The sequence below is a fragment of the Ranitomeya imitator genome, chromosome 1 (genome assembly GCF_032444005.1).
Source record: "Ranitomeya imitator isolate aRanImi1 chromosome 1, aRanImi1.pri, whole genome shotgun sequence".
NCBI lineage: Eukaryota > Metazoa > Chordata > Amphibia > Anura > Dendrobatidae > Ranitomeya > Ranitomeya imitator.
This window is the reverse complement of record NC_091282.1, coordinates 844,504,400-844,525,239: the sequence shown is the minus strand read 5'-3', so window position 1 is coordinate 844,525,239 and position 20,840 is coordinate 844,504,400. Positions and strand designations below refer to the sequence as shown.

At 41.5% G+C, this 20,840-nt stretch overlaps 1 protein-coding gene across 2 annotated transcripts in view; it reads left to right on the top strand.

Annotated features, from left to right (window-relative positions):
* The window catches only part of PDE4C (phosphodiesterase 4C), a 238,938-nt gene that overhangs the window by 39,998 nt on the left and 178,100 nt on the right, over window positions 1–20,840 (top strand). The window contains exon 1 of one of the 2 annotated variants that reach the window (XM_069741059.1): window positions 15,357–16,044. The exons of the other annotated variant lie outside the window; for it this stretch is intronic. Within the exon in view, the coding sequence (XP_069597160.1) occupies window positions 15,914–16,044 (131 nt within the window). The 5' untranslated portion in view covers window positions 15,357–15,913. Of the gene's footprint in view, window positions 1–15,356; window positions 16,045–20,840 lie in introns of those variants that run through there. 2 annotated transcript variants of the gene reach the window in all.

The following is a 20,840-nucleotide window of genomic DNA, read 5'->3' as shown; positions in this document are numbered from 1 at the left end:
GGAGTTAAATAGTGGGCCAGGTTTATAGGCTTGGTCGTTCCGGACGTGGTAACAATAAATATGTGTACTTTTTTTGTTTATTTTTTACAAAATATTTATTTATGTGTACAATATATTTTTATATGTATTTTGTGATTTTTTTTAAATATATTTTTACTTTTTTTTTTTTTCACTTTTTTGCTTTATCCCACTATGGGACTTTCACTTTTTGCAGCCTGATCCCTTATAAAGCATAGGAATGCAGGATCTTTCCTATGCTTTATAAACTGTCAGCACTGCACTGACAAGACAAACTTGTTAGATCATGCTCTGAGCATAGTCTAACAACTTTGCTAGCTCTGGTGACCCGGATGTCTCCAGGATGACATCAGGTCACCATAGCAGCGATCGGGCCCCCGCGATGACGCCAATACAAGGGCTGCTTGCTAAATGCTGCAATCGATATTGATTGCAGAATTTATCGGCTTAAAGTGCCGGAAGCGGTGGCACTGACTGCTGGGTGTCAGCTGTCAGAATCAGCTGACATCTGGCGGAGATCGCCTGCGCACAACCCTCTGTGTCTGGGAGATCGCCATGATGTATATATGCTGCAAATGTTGGGAAGGGGTTAATCTGCAGCTAGAGGACAGGGGTTTCACAAAATGGGAAAACCCCTTTAAGATGTCTTTTGACAAAATCTGGTTATTTAAATTTTGCAATTTGATAAATAATAAAGGTGTATTTGCAATCCATTTTAAACAACTTTGAAGTTTTAAACCAGAAGAAATACTATTATTCTTGGTGGTATTGCACATGTACGGTACAGAGAAATCATATTAAACAATGAGCTTTGAAGAGAAGCTGACAGCTCTCGTTCTGACGTGTGTTTTAGTAAATAGCAATATAAAAGCCTCTTTTCTTAGAACTCCTCAGTTCAGTTCTTCATTGATATGTACAAGTATATATGGAGTGAAGAGTGGATTTACTCCCCTTGTTAATTACAGTTGAAGTCAAAATTATTAAATCCCCATTATCAAAATGTAGAAACTTTCTGCTGTTTGCAATAACACAATCAGACAAGAACAATGAAATAGTTCAGTAGAACTAATATAACAAATGGTTTCTTCAAGCACAAAATGCCAGGGAATCTGTCACCCCTTCCCCCCCGGGACGTATATGACCTATTAATATGGGCATACAGGTAATAGAGATGTTACACTAGTTTTACATGTACAGTATGCCTCATATTAATGGTCTTGTTGCTGAGAAATGTTATATTCTGTCTTTATGCTAATGATTTCTTCCAGGATTCAGGGCGTGCAGTGCCTGCCTCCTGTCTTCATTGTAATACTACCCCCCCTCCCATCAGCGTCAGTTACGGCCCCGAAATCCTGCGCCCTGCACTCCCTCAGAAATATATACCTCATCCTCCCTTCTGTGAGCGCTGCATTCAGGGATCTTCTGCACAGGTGCTGGTGAGTCACTGTGACCTCCAGTGTGCACGCAGATAAGGCGCTCTCCCCACTTCCTCCCTGCATAGTCATAGTTAGGAACCATGTGTAAGGTAGTGGTGACTACGCAGGGAGAAAGTGGGGAGAGCACCTTATCTGCTCGCGGTCACTGGAGCGGAAGTTACCTGCGCAGAAGATCCCTGAATGCAGTGCCCACAGAAGGGAGGATGAGGTATGTATTTCTGAGGTAGTGCAGGGCGCAGGCACAGGATTCCGTTGCCATAACTGATGTGTATGCTAGGGGGTAGTATTACAATGAAGACAGGAGGCAGGGATTTCTGCCAGGCAGCGCACACCACTGAGCCTGGAAGAAATCATTAGCATAAAGACAGAACATAACATTTCTCCACAACAAGACCATTAATATGAGGCATCCAGGTAAGACTAGTGTAACATTTATTTTACCTGTATGCCCATATTAATAGTTCATATACGTCCCAGGGGGTGACAGATTCCCTTTAATGACTATGGCAGTCTCAGGACTTTTTAACTCTTCATGACAAGAGTTTTTAGTACTTAGTGCATTTGGCTGTTATAACCAGTGTAAAATGTGAAGAATGGCCAAATTCCGGCTTCTGACAGTGTTCTGAAGGAATCTTAGCCATTTCCTCATTTGGAATGGCCTTCAGTTCACCAATATTCTTGGCTTTAGGTGCTGTAACTGCTTTCTTAAAATACCAAAACCAATTAACTAATGGGTTCAAGTCAGGAAACTGTGATGCCACTTCAGAATCTTCCATGAATTCTTCTGAAATCATACATGGGTTGACTTTGAGATATGCTTGGAATCACCAACCAATTGAAAGATCCAATGATCCCCAAACTTCCGGAGCCCTAATCTGTCAGTGTCCACCGCTGGACCAACCAATGGTATATTCCAGGCAGTACTACGGTAACTGTTGTTTCTGTCCTCTTTTGTGATACAAGATACCGAAAAGTCTGTGATGTGGTAGAGCTTCTCCCATCCTTTAAAAAAGACAGCAACTGCTGGTGACTCAGTAATTCTCTCTCGCTTCCTCGGAAACCGATTTTGGTCCACATAAGGTAGAATTCTCCCAATTATTTGGTCTTCCCCTTGTGCGTTCTGGATTTTATTTTCACTGCTGTTGAATGGACATGGGATGATCTTGTTTCTTCGCTTTCACGGTAGTTGCCGTCAACGGACACCACAGCAGTGTGCTTTCCTCATGCTGGACTTGTACTGCTTAGGTGGTGCTCACAATAGCTTCTGGACTGTCTTCTTCAGAACACTCTTGCATGATCTCAAGCTCTAACAGCATTCTCGACAATCCGTCTGCATATGCATTGCATTTTCCTATCCTGTACTTGATACTGAAGTTGAAGTCAGTTAGTTCAGCTAGTCATCTCTGACCCGTAGTGTTCAGTTTGGCCATAATGATGACGTAGGTCAGGTTTGTTGTCAGTGTATACCTCAAATTCTTGGCTGTAATGGAGATAATCTCTAAATCGTTCATAGATAGCCCATTTCAATGCCAGAAACTCTAGCTTTCCAGAATGTAGATGGTAATTCTTCTCGGCATCTGTCAGCATTCTGAAACCGTAGTCAATGACTCTGATTTTGCCATTTTGATGCTGATACAGGGCAGCTCCAAGTCTCACTTGAGAAGCGTCACAATGAAGGACAAATGGTTGGTTGAAGTCAGGATATCCCATTATGGGTGATTTTACAAGGTTCTCTAGTTCTTCCAATATCTCCTGGTGACTCTGCATCCAGATAATTGGTTGCTGAGCAGAAACTGTGTTTCTTTCTTTGACGAGTTGAACTATCACCCAAATCAGTTTAATCAGTGGATAGTCACAAAAAATGTGAAAAATAGAACTTCTAGACTGGAGGCAACGCCAGCAAAGGGAAGGAATAGATGGGTCCATTTTTTATGTAAAAATTCAGGCGTATGGTACCAGAGATGAAGGATTGTGCACTGATTTTCTTTATATGAAATACAAGATGCAGTCTTGGCTGTCCTGGTCCAAACATTTCTCCAATCTACCATGGTCAGTGTAATACCCAGATTTTCCTCCTATTTGAGCATATAAGAGTATCCAGTTAGGGAATCTGTGCCTGGAGCCTGTAGAATATTATAAATACTAGATATTAAACCTCTTGTTGAACTAATCTTGCACAGTCTCTCGAAGGAGGTAGAAATGGAGGTCTGCAGACCGTGGAATTTAATGATGAGGCAAAGTGCCTAATTTTAATATCTTGAAATAATGTCAGAGAATGGAGGGAGAACTTAGTTTTCAGCTCATCATAGGAGTGTAAAATTCACATTTTATAGTTGATTATGTCAGCGAAGTTAAACAAGACAGATTGAGTCAATACCTCTGTCAATGACTGTGTTAAACTTTCAGGGAAATTCGGATGGAAAAGGAAGTAAGAGCAGAATTCATTGATGCTAGATTGAATTTTTTAGAGCAGACCCTCCATATATTTCTGGTATGCAACATTGGACACAATAGGTCTATTGAAGGGGTATTGTAAGCCCCATTCCAGATCAGGGAGTTGGGGTGAGCTGGAGCTAACCATAATTTTTCAATCTTCATCCATTTCGTATAGGCAGGTTTCGGAGACCACGATGGGATCGTGCGGAAATGCGTGCCCAATAATAATAAACAAAGTTGGGTGCCGCTAGGCCTCCCACCTTTTTAACAGCCAACATTACCGACTACCATTACCCATATAAAATCTAAAATGACTGCTTGAAAATTATATAAATCTCTTAGTGGGACCGATATGGGTAAAGTCTCAAAAAGATATAACATTTTCTTCTCCAATGATGTTCCTGAATTTGTAGTCACCCCAAAGAGGCGGTGTAATGGAATGGCAATCCTTGGAAATTTCTGGATGTAAGTTCTGTAGTAGAAGAGGAATCCTAGGATCTTCCTCAGCTCCCCCAGAGTAGATGGATGCTTGTCTTTTAAGGCCATTAACGGAGCAATTTCTGATTGGTCCATGGTGTATCCATCTCCGGACAAAAATTTTCTGAGGAATCAAACTTGCCTCTTGAAGAGTCCACACTTCTTTGGGGTTAACTTGACTCCATGTTGCTGATAACGTTGGAGTGCAGTACTCATTTGTTCAACATGCTCGGCAAAGGTCTTGCTGTGTACAACATTGTCATCTAGATACGTCTGGCAGATATCATCCCTTAATCCCTCTAGACAGGCTTTCATTCTCCTCTGGAATTCTGCCAGGTAAGAGCTGAGCCCAAACGGTATACGGATCTACTTGTACAATCCCCATTGTCTAATGTAATGAATGAAGGGTCTATTGGATTCTTCAACAAAACCTTGGTGGTACACCTTACCCTGGTCAAGGACCGGGCATCAAACTTCTTATCAGCCTCTATATCAGGAGATGGAAACAACAGCCTGTCCTTAAGTTAATTGCTCTGAACAATAAACTTTGAGGAGACCCTTTGTTGTCCTGGGAGATGTCAGTGAGTCAGTGCGTCGGTCAGCCGGAAAGCAGAGCGGTGACGTCACCGCTCTGCTTTCCGGCCGCTGTGCTCACAGCCAGTACAGGAGGAGTGCAGAGCACAGCGCTGGAGGACAGACGGCTGTAGGTAAGTATGTAGTGTTTTTTTTTTTTTACTTTTAGGATGGTAACCAGGGTAAACATCGGGTTACTAAGCGCGGCCCTGCGCTTAGTAACCCGATGTTTACCCTGGTTACCGGCATCGTTGGTCGCTGGAGAGCTGTCTGTGTGACAGCTCTCCAGCGACCAAACAGCGACGCTGCAGTGATCCGGATCATTGTCGGTATCGCTGCAGCGTCGCTATGTGTGACGGGGCCTTTAAATTAACGGATGAATTCACGGAAAAAACTGGCGTGGGCTCCCGCGCAATTTTCTCCGCTAGAGAGAGGGAAAGCCAGTGACTGAGGGCAGATATTAAAAGCCCAGAGTGGGATCATGGTTATTGCCTCCCCCCGGCTAAAAAAATCTGCCCCAGCCACCCCAGAAAAGGCACATCTGTATCCCGGCACTTTAGCCTCTCTCTTCCCACTGCCCTATAGCAGTGGCATATGGGGTGATAAAGCCTTAATGTCACCTTACTATTGTAAGGTGACATTAAGCCCGGTTAATAATGGAGAGGTGTCAATAAGACACCTATCCATTATTAATCCAATAGTATGAATGGGTTACAAAAATACACACACATTAAGAATAAAGTCTTTGTAATAAAGATGGAAAACCTGTGTGTTTCATTATTTCATTAACTCTCAATCCAAGCAAAGCACTCGTTCTTCTGTAAAAAAAAATTCCAAAACAAAAAAGCAACAATATCCCATACCTGTCCGCCATACAATCAAGTCCCACGCTGCAATCCATCTCAAGGGGTTAATTAGTTTTCAATCGGGAGCGGTGCTAATGCTACCAGCCCGACCGTAAACCACAGAGGAATGAATGAAAAGCTGCTTGTGCAGCCTCCCCGCCTGACCGGACATGAACTTATTAGCGTGGGAAAGTTTCTGAACATTTTCCCATGCTGTCAAGTTCACCGTGTCAGGCAGGGAGTCTGCGCATGCTCAGTGACATCAGTGGCAGTTGGCCCCGCCTGACGTGGTGAACTTGAGACCATGGGCAAATGATCAGTAATGAATAAAGATCCACTATGTAATGAATTAAGATTTACAACTGGAATATTTAATTCAGTGATACCTAGGATGTGGGATTTTAGTGTTCCCTTTATTTTTTTGAAGTATATATATATAGAGAGAGAGAGAGAGTGTATACAGTGCCTTGCAAAAGTATTCGGCCCCCTGGAACTTTTCAACCTTTTCCCACATACCATGCTTCAAACATAAAGATACCAAATGTAACTTTTTGGTGAAGAATCAACAAGTGGAACACAATTGTGAAGTTGAACAAAATTTATTGGTTATTTTACATTTTTGTGGAAATTCCAAAACTGAAAAGTGGAGCGTGCAATATTATTCGGCCCCTTTAACTTAATACTTTGTTGCGCTACCTTTTGCTGCAATTACATCTGCAAGTCACTTGGGGTATGTCTCTATCAGTTTTGTACATCGAGAGACTGAAATTCTTGCCCATTCTTCTTGGCAAATAGCTCGAGCTTAGTGAGGTTTGATGGAGATCGTTTGTGAACAGCAGTTTTCAGCTCTTTCCACAGATTCTCGATTGGATTGAGGTCTGGACTTTGACTTCGCCATTCTAACACCTGGATACGTTTATTTGTGAACCATTCCATTGTAGATTTTGCTTTATATTTGGGATCATTGTCTTGTTGGAAGACAAATCTCCATCCCAGTCTCAGGTCTTTTGCAGACTCCAACAGGTTTTCTTCAAGAATGGTCCTGTATTTGGCTCCATCCATTTTCCCATCAAATTTAACCATCTTCCCTGTCCCTGCTGAAGAAAAGCAGGCCCAAACCATGATGCTGCCACCACCATGTTTGATGGTGTGTTCAGGAACTTCAGGGTGATGAGCTATGTTGCCTTGACACCAAACATATCGTTTGGCATTGTTGCCAAAAAGTTTGATTTTGAATTCATCTGACCAGAGCACCTTCTTCCACATGTTTGGTGTGTCTCCCAGGTGGCTTGTTGCAAACTTTAAACTACACTATGTATGGATATCTTTGAGGAATGGCTTTCTTCTCGCCACTCTTCCATAAAGGCCAGATTTGTGCAGTGTATGACTGATTGTTGTCCTATGGACAGACTGTCCCACCTCAGCTGTAGACCTCTGCAGTTCATCCAGAGTGATCATGGGCCTCTTGGCTGCATCTCTGATCAGTCTTCTCATTGTTTGAGATGAAAGTTTAGAGGGACGGCCAGGTCTTGGTAGATTTGCAGTGGTATGATACTCGTTCCATTTCAATATGATCGCTTGCACAGTGCTCCTTGGGATGTAAGTTTTGGAAATCATTTTGTATCCATATCCGGCTTTAAACTTCTCCACAACAGTATCACGGACCTGCCTGTTGTGTTCCTTGGTCTTCATGATGCTCTGTGTGCTTCAAACAGAACCCTGAGACTATCACGGAGCAGGTGCATTTATACGGAGACTTGATTACACACAGGTGGATTATATTTATCATCATTAGGCATTCAGGACAACATTGGATCATTCAGAGATTCACAATGAAATTCTGGAGTGAGTTTGCTGCACTGAAAGTAAAGGGGCCGAATAATATTGCACGCCACACTTTTCAGTTTTTGAATTTCCCCAAAAATTAACCAATAAATTTCGTTCAACTTCACAATTGTGTTCCACTTGTTATTGATTCTTCACCAAAAATTTACATTTGGTATCTTTATGTTTGAAGCATGATTGAGATTTTAAAAAAGCTGTGCACACGGTGCGGAAAAATCAGTGCGGAATTGCTGTGGATTTCAAAGAAGTGCATGTCACTTCTTTTGTGCGGATCTGCAGCGTTTCCGCACCCCTCCATGATAGAAATCCACAGTGGGAAAAACCTGCACAAAATCCGCATCAATTCCACATAAAAACTGCATAAAAACCGCGGCAAATACGCGGCTGCGGATTCTGCCAGGAGATGCGGATCTTGTGCTGAAAATTCTGCACCTCTTTTCCTACGTGTGCACATAGCCTTAGGCAGTGTTTCCAAACTCCAGTCCTCACAGGCCCCACGGGTCATGTTTTCAGGATTTCCATAGTGCTGCACAGGTGAGACAATTCCTGATGCCTTGATGATGCTTCCATCACCTGTGCAGTACTAAGGAAATCCTGAAAACATGACCCGTGGGGTCCGTGAGGGCTGGAGTTTGGGAAACACTGCTCTAAGGTCTACTAATCATATAATTTCATTTCTTACATCACAAATTAGTCAGATAAATTGACTTGTTTTTGTAAAGTTTCTGCAGAAGAATACTTACTGATATATCTCATGTAATAAAATGAAGAATTCACCACCAGCATATGATTCCTGCAAGGTTATAATAGTAAAAACATTATTTATTTAACTCAAATGCCCTTCCACAAAAGCATGTACAATGCCTTCCTTTCAGAGCAAGCAGTAATCTCACTGATGTTCTTACTGTTGGTAAGATTGAACCAGTCCCTTCTGGCTTCTTACTGCAGATTGCCTCCTCCAGGGGTTTCCAGATTGGTTTATTTTGCCATTTAGGATGTTGCATTGTATCTTATTTGTATTTATTTATTAAGTAACCTTTGGCTCCCTCTAGTGGTTACATAAATTCTTAAAATTAAATTTTTTTTACAGTAATTGCAAAGTGAATGAAATCCCCAACGTTTAACTCACGCTTTTCATTTCATTTCATACAAGGGGGTATTTATTGATCTGAATTATTTAGCAATTGTTTCCCCCATTGAGATCAAGGAGGCTGTGCAACAAAGAAAATAAATCAGAAAACACATATAAAAAACGTCGGAAAATGCACATCTTTATGCTAAGTTGCCACTATGTTTTCCTAGGGATTGTATTGTTAACTGCAGATAAAAGAAAAATCTGCAAAAATGCTGCATGGAAACATAAACTGTAGTAGTTGTTCCATTTAAAATGCAATTTGTTATAAAGAAAAAACACAAAGTGCGCTTTACTCGCCCTCCCCAGGTTCAGTGCTGAGTCTCCACAGCTGCTCTCATTGTGTGATATTGGGCTGCAGTGCTGATGATGTCATGGCGTGGCATCCAATCAGTGAGCATGGAACAACCCCCACTTAGAGCTGATTGGCTGCCACACTATTGATGTGACCACAATGCTGCCACCAATACCAGACACTGGGAGCAGCGACAGAGACTCAACAGTGGACCCGGGGAGGGTGAGTTAGGCACGGTTTGCATTTTATAACAAACTGCACACAGGGATTTTCTGAAAGGTGACAACTCTTTTAGCTTTCATTTTCGATTAAGGCCATTGTTGTGTAGAAACAGCGCATCTAACTAAGACTGGCCGATCTTCATAAGGTGAAGAGTTTAACAAGGAGGGTGCATGACCAGATGCGGCCAACCAAGCCGTCATAATTTACACCAAAATCATGAAGGGGTGCATGCCTCCTAATTAATATGGCTGATCTTACACCAGTGTGCTCGCATACAAAACATCAAGTTTGATAAATTGGGCTCCATGTTTTTTTGTTTTAGGGGAGTTTTTGCCTTTTTTTTTGTTTGGCCGTATGCTACGTAAGTCTACAGTGCAATCTAAAATACAAGACATAAAATTCCCACAGGCTTCTCCATAGAAGCTGAAATACACAAGAGAAAAAAAAAATATGCAAAATCATCAGAACTCTAATATCCATTGCCAGGTGCACTCCGTAGCGCACACTTCCCAAGAATGGTGTAATTTACAATAGTCTAAAGATAGGAGATACTGGCTGTGATTTTCAGCAAATTCATTTCCCCAAGGGAAATTTTCTATAAAGTTTCCAACTGTGGAGAATTTTCCATATTACATAGAGTACTTTTTATTTAGGCAACATCTATAGCCAAGTCTGCCACATTTTTTATGAAGTTCCCTTAAAGAGGGCAGTAGATGGCGCTATTATATCTTCCATTTGTAAACACTGGCACACTTTTACTTGTATTAGCACATTTTACGGCAGCTGAAGGGAAGGAGATGCCGTGATTTGGTCAGAAAATCAAATCAACATCGCTATGATATTAGTGCCACTTTCAGAAGATTTTAAAAATAATTCTCAGTTACACTTAGCTCAAGAAAATGGTCATGGGGTTGTTTGGGTAAAACAAGTTATCCCCTGTCCACTGGATAGTTGCTAACTAATTGATCATGGGGCTTTGACCGCTGGGACCCAAACCGATCGGAAGGACTGGGAACTTATATCTGTTCATGTATGGAGCAGCAGGTTGGATGCTCGAATGTCACTATTTGTTTTCTACGAGGCTGCCAGAAAAAGTTGAGCGTGGCGCATGCCAGCCCCATAGGGAATGAATGGATTGGTGGTCGAGCATGTGCACTCCTGCTCCATTCGGAAATAAAAGTTCTCTGTTCTGCCCATCAGTGCGGGTTTTAGCTGTTGGAGCCCCACCAATCAATAAGTTATCACCTCTCCTTTGGATAATTGGTTTTAACCAGACAAACCCTTAAAACTATAGTAAAGTCTAGTCCATGAGATCCAGCCAAACGGTTGTAAACCTGATAATTCTTAGTGTGTTCACAACAGCCAACAAGAAGGATGCTCATTACTAGTCATGTATCTCTGAGAGGGGCAGACTATGTGGCGCCCTATGAGGCCCATTTCTTGAGGGTCACAGTCACCCGCCTGGTATCCCTATTTTGGCATTCCCAGGTTGTAGATATAGTTGAACACAATGGAGAAACACGTAGCCATCATCTCCCTGCTCCACCATTCAGCCAAGTAGGCGCTACGACATTACCTGCTGCAGGGAGCCTCAGTCTGCACACAGCACAGACCAAAGAAGTGCTTCAGGAGAACAGGTCTAGGGGAGTAGTTTTTATTTATTTTGTCAATCAGTCCTTGCGGAAGGCACCATTAAAATTCTTTTTTTTTCGTGGACCTTTGTGTCTTTTTTACCCCTCCATGCTTCCAGTTTCACACACCTCTCTGAGTTGATGACTGTGCTAGAAGTGAACTGACTGATAAATGTATTAAGTAGCACAGGCTAACAACACAGCTCTGATGTACAGTACTATGCTCAGCTGCATCCACCACAGATATTTGGCAGATCATCAAGCTAATATATGTTCAAAATACACTCTATTCTTCTGTGTAATGTATGATCCTTTACCCATCTCTGCATGAAGGATTTTATCTTCTTCTAATTATATCAACATAGCTGCACGTGTGTTTTTACAGCATCGATCTGTTAGCTGGTTTCAAGCCGAAATCTACAGTCCTAGACCCTGCTCTGCCTGCTACCAGAGCAGATACTAGAATGGCTTAGCTGTGTTTGATGCCCACTGCTGAAACATCAGTGATGTGAAACTGCAAATGCTGCTTTGTTGATGCCTAAGGCAGAAGATTCTCTTCTGCCATATGCATCGACAAAGCGTCATATCCAGTTCCCCATCACTGATATGTCAAAAGCAGGCATCAAACAGCTCAGTCCTGCTTGTGTAAACTTTGCAGTGCCAAGTTATTACAGAGCAAAGTGCAGGACTGTTGCTCTCTGCATGAAACCAGTTAATAGATCAAAGATGTAAAAATACACATGCAGCTATGCTGATGTAGATGGCAGAGAATAAAATTGGACTGACAGACTACTGAATAGGAGCATGGAGTCCACAGAAGTATAGAGTGCATTCTAAATCTACAGTAGAGTACACTCCATGATAGAGGTGGAGACAAATCAGAGCTATGCTGGCAGGGAGACTGCTGAGAGAGGCTGCACTATGCATGATCGGCCAGGAGCACTTGTGCTACAGCATGACGGTTGACCTGGAAAATCATAATGGCAGGTGTGTTTTAGCATTTAGTGAACATGGTAAAAAAAAATGTGGAATTGCACTTGTTTGGAATTTCACTGCACTTTTTTTCCCTGTTTTCCAGTACACGGCATGGTAAAATTAATGGTGTAGTTCAAAAGTACAACTCGTCTGTCAAAAAACAAGCCCTCACATGTTGACAGAAAAATAAAAAAGTTATGGCTCTGGGAAGAAGGGAAGCGAAAAATGAAAACCAAAAAACAGAAAATTCAAAGGGGTTAAAAAATATACAACATCAGTTTGGTTTCTTTAACATTTAGTAAAAGTAGAATTAAACATAAATATACCTGTAAACATATACATAGCAAAATATAGGTGCAGCACTAGCAATGTAAAAAAAATTATCAATGGGTTCAAAGCCTACCAGGCAAAACCAAACCTCATTATATCCCCAAAAAAAGATGAAGGCAGGACACCAAATCTCCAAAGTATAGTGGTTTATTGACTCATCATGTCAGGGTGACGTTTTGTTCCAAGTGTGGAACTTTTTCAATCCATCAATTTACCTAAATACAGGCACACGAGACAAGATGCAGACTGCATCCCTCACCCTGATGCGTGTTTCATCTATCTTCTTTCTTTAGCCCATCTTCTTCCGTTTGCCCTGGAAGAAGATAGGCGAAACGCGCGTCGGGGTGAGGGAGGCAGTCTATATCTTGTCTCGAGTGCCTACATTTAGGTAAATTTTACCATATGTCCGGCTATTTGTTTGTACTCTCTTATTTATGGCTTATTAATCTTGATCTGAATTTGATACTCTGCATTAGCACTTTAGCCTTTAATATCCTATATATACCACAGTGACCAGAGACTATAGCAATATGTGATCTTCACATTTAGTAACTATATGAACAATATTATGTTTCATAATAGCTTTGTCATTGCATTAATTACTATATCACTTGCTCTAGTATGTTTAATAATCTGTGAATTGTGTGATCAACTGATCACTATTGTATCTAAGCCTTGATTGTTTGTATTGAGACTGCGTCCTCTTATGTCATGAGGCACCTTATTTTAGTTGTACTTTTATCTTTTAATATCAATAAAAATTGGTTATAGGTAATAATCTTTTCTCCACACTTCTTCTCTCTAGACTTGATCCTGGGGTCAGAGTTTAGCTATCTTTTTAGTACCAGAAGAATTTGTCTCCATGTTTGCGGCACTTTTCCTATACAAAATATACCATGCTAATTGCTAATAATAGACATACAGTAGTAGTATAAAAATAAAGATGCTAGAGATAATGAAAGCTTTTTAACCATAAACATGTCTAAACTCTAGCTTTAAGAGTTCAATAAACTGCAAAGCGAAAAGGACTAAAGTCCAGGACACCTTTATTTATCAATTACTGATTTATTACTGTATGTGCACGAGGAGTTAATTTAAAGAGACCCTAAACCTAAAATATACTGTATCTATATTTATTGTTCATAAACACGCAAAATAATATTCTGCTAAAGCATTAAGATAGAGTTGACGAAATGTACATTGTCGTCAGGTGCCACATGCCTTGTAACCACTCATAATTCCAGAGCACATTTTTGCAATGGAAAGGTCCTAATTTGTTATTTGCAATTTTTTTTTAATCATTTATCCTATTTTGTCTTGTGCTATTTGGTAAAATTTTAGCTCCAAATTCTTAAAAAAATGGGGCAAAAGGATTATGAATTTTGTCCAAAATAAAAAAAAAATGTTCTTTTATTTTTGTCTTTAACAGTTGCATTTTTTTAGTGCAGAAACTTGCATGTTCCAGTAAAATGTGGCAAAATGTGCTTAAAAAACATCTGGTGTACATAAATTTACTCCAGGGGGTGGGACCGGAGTATATTTTGCGACAAAATTTGTGAGTTTTTGAAAAGTCACAAATGACGAATCAGGAAAAATCTTATTTTGGGAGATCAGGTTGGGTGAGTTACATCTTGCTTGACGGCTCTGTGTTTCCTCATGATGCCAAGCCAGTGCTAACCTCACTCAGACCTTTAACACTAGGACTACTGGACTCGTGACCCCGAATAGAACTACTGAAGTGCAAGTAGTCAAAATGACTATACCAGTAGTCCTAGTGTTAAATGACTCCAACAAGAAACACTGTAGTTTCCCTCTCAGAATGGTACCTTTTTCATGGCCCTCATTAGTGCCCCCAACACACAGTATAATGGCCCTATAGTGTCCCCCATATAGTTTGATACCCCACAGTACATTCCTTCCACATAGCATCATGCCTACGTACCCCTACGTACCAACAGAGACCCTGCACAATCCCTATCCAAGAATCCTCAATCATGCCTAATGTGACCATGCAGGTAACAGACCAGGTGAGGAGGGAGGATTCAGGGAAAATGCAGGTGGGGACAAGATACATAACCAGGCAGCTGTAGTGTGTAACATGACATGCTCCCGTTGGCAGCACAGTAATGGTGCATGTGCTCTTTGGACACTAGAGGGCAGCAGCAGCCTGTTGCCCTCCTGGACATTGCAGTTCGCTGCCAGATTTTGCCATTTCACAGATGTGACAGAGCATCGAGTGAATGGCTCCTGAGTAAAGATTGTTTGAAATTCAAATTTTGACCCCAAAATTTGACTTGCCTTGAATAAATTTGCGTGAATCACATTACTAGTGAATTTCTAAAATATGTGCATAACACGCTTGGTTTTGTAAGTATAGAGAGAATATGATCTGTATAGTTCATTTACTGGTCGATGCTGGAGATAGAATCCAACTCAGCCATACAGGTTGCCAGTCCTGCACCCAGCTGTGCTCCATTGGGATCCATTGGGATCTGATGATCTCTGATAACCCAGGTACTGGCCACTATCGCACAAGGTATGGAAATCCTCTTCATACACTGGGATAGACCATGTGATGTCATAGCTGCCGGCCATTATAGGGAAGACCGTGCATTGGCCTGCTCTCTGATGCTACACCAGTGTAAGGAATTGTGCTGGACAACTTATTTATTTTTTGGGCAATCGAACCGAATCGCTTGGAACCGTGAATTTCAGGAAATTCGACTCAAACTTCAGTTCTCCCCAAATCATCTCTACTCCTGAGCCTGGCTCTGTACTATAGACTAAGGGCATCTGGGATCTACTCAGGACGAGTCAACTGCGACCTCTGGTGTACATCATTTCTTCAAATCATTTTAATATTCACAATTTTTAAGCATCGCAAAAGACAAAAAGTGCAAGAAAATGAATCAAGCCAGTAATGAAAGCTGCTATTAGTCTGAACATGAATTTCTGACCTCTGTGGATGTTAACGTGAGGAAGCATGGTGCTTGACCTAAGGGCTGGCTCTTTAGAGAGCAATCCTGTCAGAGCTGGAGTGAGGCCCTCCCCGTTACGGAGTACAGTGACAGTGACATCACAGCTGAGGGAGCATTTCTTCACTGCACTCTTTCCCAGCTGTCACTGATCCTACAGGCAACGCTTGGAAGCCCCCTTGCTTTCACATGAGAGGAGGACATTGCGAGTTTTGTGCTGCTGAAGTCTACTATTTTTGGAATTATAATTCGCAATCACTTTTACATCTGCCTAAACCTGTTCACCAAGGTAACGCAGACAGACAGAGGCTGAAGGATACATTTGCCTTATTCTGGATATTCCTTTTCTGGAGGGTCCGGTTCAACTGAATTGGGTTACCGTATGGCAGATGCTTGGGAGACAAAGTATTTTTGGATACATAAGGTTGGAATCTCCTCCTATTGTTTGTCGAGAAACCGACTCTGGAAACCATGAAAAAAATCATCTTCCTGAAGAGGAAATCAAATATTGACTACTGTCTATCCCCTCCATAGGAAAGCCAAGCGTGATATTTTGCTCCTTGTATTCCCGGCCACTTCTAATAATGGGAATATATTTTAAAGGGAGGGTTAAAGGATGCTTTCAATGGGCCATAATTAACTCTGACAACCCTGCATGGTGTCTTATATTCCGTCACTCTGGATGTTTAAGGACCGTCTAGCCCTGAAAGCTTAAGCCTGGATATGAGTTTACCTACAAACTGTGGGTTCCTGGCTCCTATGGACTATGGAGGACATAAGATATTCCATGGGCACGTGTATGGGTCACCGTGTGCAGTCAACAGACCCATCGATATTGTACAAAGAAGGAGACGGTAACCACATTTATACTTATTCTTTATTTGGGTTTTGTAATGGTGATACGTTGGTGGTGCCCATTATAGAGCAATATGTCACCTCCGATGGAAGTTTGTCTCACACAAAAAGTTATTAATCTTAGTTACTATTATGCTGTTCCTGTAAATTATCAACTGAGGGCACATGGCAAAATTACCTGAATAATTCAGGGTTGAGGTGTATCATAAATGGGCCCCAATGAAAAATCTGTAGTAGGGTCCTCAGGTCTTAGACATTCTGAAGGTAGGATTATCTAAATTATTTGCATCAGTCTACTTCATGGATGTATGATATATTCCTAGCATGGTATATGTACGGTATATTCACTTCACCGTGTACCAAATTATTATGCAAATGTTATTTTTCTCTGATTTTCCTAAATGCTCGATGCAATTGACAGTCAGTCTAATAAAAGTCATCACCCGTTAGAGTATACATCGAATTTTATTGAAGAAACCTCCCAATGATAACAGTATAATCTCCAAAATGAGTAAAAACTCACAATGCACTGTTCCAAATTATTAGGCACAGTAGAATTTCTAAACATTTGATATGTTTTAAAGAACTGAAAATGCTCATTTGTGGAATTTGCAGCATTAGGAGGTCACATTCACTGAACAAAACAGCTATTTGACTCCAAAACATCCAAACATGCCAAGTTAAATGTTAACATAGGACCCCTTCTTTGATATCACCTTCACAATTCTTGCATCCATTGAACTTGTGAGTTTTAGTTGAGTTTTGTGAACTGCCTCCCACCCTCATAGATCTTTTGCTTGATGATACTCCAGAGGTTCTCTATAGGGTTGAGGTCATGGGAAGATGGTGGCCACACTATGAGTTTATCTCCTTTTATGCTCATAGCAGCCAATGACTCAGAGGTGTTCTTTGCAGCATGAGATGGTGCATTGTCATGCATGAAGATGATTTTGCTCCTGAAGGCATGTTTCTGCTTTTTATACCATGGAATCAAGTTGTCAGTCAGAAACTCTATATACTTTGCAGAGGTCATTTTCACACGTTCAGGAACCTTAAATGGCCCTACCAACTGCTTCCCCATGATTCCGGCCCAAAACATGACTCCTCCACCTCCTTGCTGATGTCACAGCCTTGTTGGGACATGGTGGCCATCCACCAACCATCCACTACTCCATCCATCTGGACCATCGAGGGTTGCTCGACACTCATCAGTAAACAAGACTGTTTGGAAATTAGTCTTCATGTATGTCTGGGCCCACTGCAACCATTTCTGCTTGTGAACACTGTTTAAGGGTGGCCGAACAGTAGGTTTATGCACCACAGCAAGCCTTTGAAGGATCCTACACCTTGAGGTTCGAGGGACTCCAGTGGCACCAGCAGCTTCAAATAACTGTTTGCTGCTTTGTAATGGTATTTTGGCAGCTGCTGTCTTAATCCAATGAATTTGTCTGGCAGAAACCTTCCTCATTATGCATTTATCTGCATGAACTCTGTCTGTGCTCTGTTTCAGTCACAAATCTCTTCACAGTATGATGACCACTCTTAAGTTTTCATGAAAAGTGGAAGTTATTATGAAAGAGAACAATTAGCTGCAAGCTATCAGACCATGTAAAATTACACAGCAGGATTGCCGAGTTTTGAGGAGCATAATACAGAAACGTCATCAACGTTCTGCTGACTCCATCACTGCAGAGTCCAAACTTCTTAGCACAAAAAATGTGTGTTATGAGCTTCATGGAATGGGATTCTATGGCTTTGAAGCCGCATGCAAGCCTTACGCCATCAAGCGCAATGCCAAGCGTCGGATAAAGTGGTATAAATCATGCCACCACTATACTCTGGAGCATTGAAAATGTGTTCCGTGGAGTGATGCATGACACGTTCTATCTGGCAGTTTGATGGATGAGTTTGGGTTGGGAAAATGACAGGAAAACGTTACCTGCCTGCTTGCATTGTGCCAATTGTAAAGTTTTGTGGAGGAGAGGTAATACTAGGGGCTGTTTTTCAGATGTTTGCCTAGGCAACTTACCCCCAGTGACCGTAATACTATATCTTACCAAGACATTTTGGACTATTGTAGCCTCCAGCTTTGTGGAAACGGTGTACAGAAGAAGGTCCATTTCTGTTTCAGCATGCCCCACTTCACAAAGTAAGGTCCATAAAGGTATGAATGGGTCAGTTTGGTGTTTAAAAACTTCTCTGGTCCACACAGAGCCCTGACCTCAACCCCCTTAAAGGGGTTGTCCAGTCAAAACCGATAATTTTGCAGTCACTCTTTGTGATTGCAGACTTATGAATTGCAGGGATTCTCCCGTTTCTGACCCAGAAATGGACGGTATGTATGAGTTTTACATACCCCCCGGTCAGTGGGTGCAGCCTCGCTCCATACACTTATATGGAGCCGAGGCCACGCCCGACAAGTGACGCAGATGGTCAGTTGGCCAACTAGAGGGCACTGTCTCACTCCATACAAGTGTACGGAGAGGAAGGCGGTGCCCACTGGCTGGGGGTATGTATAACTCATACATACCATCCGTTCCCTGGTCTGAAACTGGCGAATCTGTGCGCTGCATAAGTCTGCAGACACACAGAGTGACTGACTGCAAACTTATCGGTTTTGAACGGACAACCCCTTTAAACACCTTGGAAATTAACTAGAATGGAGATTGTGAGCAAGGTTCTTGTCCAACATCACTGTCTGGACAATGATCTCCTGGGTAAAGGGACAAAAATTCCAATGGACACATTCCAAAATGTTGAAGAACTCCTTCCCAGAAGAGTGCTTTAGCTCAAAATGGAGACCGACTCCATATTAATGCCTTTGGATTGAAGATGGGATGTCATAATAGCTTCTGTTGGTGTAATGTGCTGAAGTGCAGATATTCTTCTCCACATAGTGTATACATATCTACATATACTGTTCATGTGGGCTCATAAAGAGCCACTAATATCAAGAACCAGATTTCAGCCCTATTCTCACCTTTGCTGTATTCCAGAACACTGGATGAGGAAAACTTGTCAGTGTGTGCAAGCCAGCTTGCAAGTCATTAATATCACTCCTTGAACTTAGCCTCCTAGAAGAAGCTGATATTACACTCAATGCTGCAATAGCCATAAGCTCAGCTGTCTACACTTCCTTACATATTAAAAAATGCTGGGTGTGATTTTTTTAAGCAGTTATCATTTCCTCTAGTTGGTATTAATATTTATGTAAATTGTGGATGCATAGTCTAGGCTGGGTTCACACTCATATTTCTTAAAGTGGTTGGAGGGTTGTGTAAAATTTGTATTTATTTCTTTCCTTTTTGTATGACAACCCAAATGTTCAAACCCGACATACAACTGAAGCTTGAAACTAGGTAAATTCTTAATAGTTTTTTTATTAACTATTTGGGCTTCAGTATAAAATGCTCAAACCTATCCAAAACTCTGAGAACTTGCATTTTCCCCATATTCGCAAATGCTCTATCTATTTCAAGATGGGAAAAAAAATAATAATTTACTGAAATCCATCATTTTGGGTTATTTTGTTTCACCCAACTTAGGCTACGTTCACACTAGCGTTCGGCTAGTGTGCGTCGCTTTAGCGTCGGGCGACGCAGCGGCGACGCACGCGTCATGCGCCCCTATGTTTAACATGGGGGACGCATGCGTTTTTGCTTGTTGCGTTTTCCGACACGTGCGTCTTTTTTGACGCTAGCGTCGGACCAAGAAAACGCTACAAGTTGCATTTTTCTTGCGTCCGATTTTCGTCAAAAAACGACGCACGCGTCGAAAAACGCAGCGTTTTTGCGTGCGTTTTTCGGTGCGTTGTGCGTCGCGTCGCCGACGCAGCGGCGCACAACGCTAGTGTGAACGTAGCCTTGAAGGGAATCTCTGAAAGTGTTGGCACCCTTCAAAATGTTCCAGAAAATGAAGTATTTCCAGAAAATTATTGCAATTGCATGTTTTGTTATACACTTGTTTATTTCCTTTGTGGACACAAACCCATTGTGATCCAAAATCCTTTGGCAGTCTTCAGATTTCATGATGCCTTGCACACAGTCAAGGCACTGAAGGCTAGAGTCAACAAAACAACCCCAAAACATATTTAAACCACCACCATATTTGACTGTAGGTACTGTATTCTTTATTTTATAGGCTTCATTCTATTTTTGGTAAACAGTAGAATCATGTGCTTTACCAAAAAGCTCTATCTTGTTCTCATCTGTCCGCAAGATGCTCTCCCAGAAGGATTTTGACTTACTCGTGTATATTTTGGCAAACTGCAGTATACCTTTTCTTTGTCTCTGTTTCATTAGGGGGATCCTCCTGGGTCTCCTGCCATAACATTTCATTTAATTCAAATATCGACAGATAGTTAGCATTGACATTGATCTACCCTGAGCTTGCAGGACAGCTTGAATTTCTTTGGAACTTGATTGGGGCTGCTTATCCACCATACGGGCTATTCTGCCATCCATGTTCAGAGAGATTAGCTACAGTGCCATGGATTATAAACTTCTTGATAATGTTGTGAACTGTGGAGAAAGGAGCACCAAGATCTCTGGAGATGGACTTATAACCTTGAGATTGTTTATATTCTTCAGCAATTTTGGTTATCAAGTCCTCAAAGTTTTCATCTCTGCTTTCTGTTCTCCATGCTTAGTGTGGCACACACAAACACACAATGCAAAGATTGAGCGAACTTCTTCCCTTTTTTTCTGGTTTCAGGTGTGATTTTCATATTGCCCACACCTGTTCCTTGCCACAGGTGAGTTTAAACAAGCATCACATGTTTCAAATCTATGGGCCA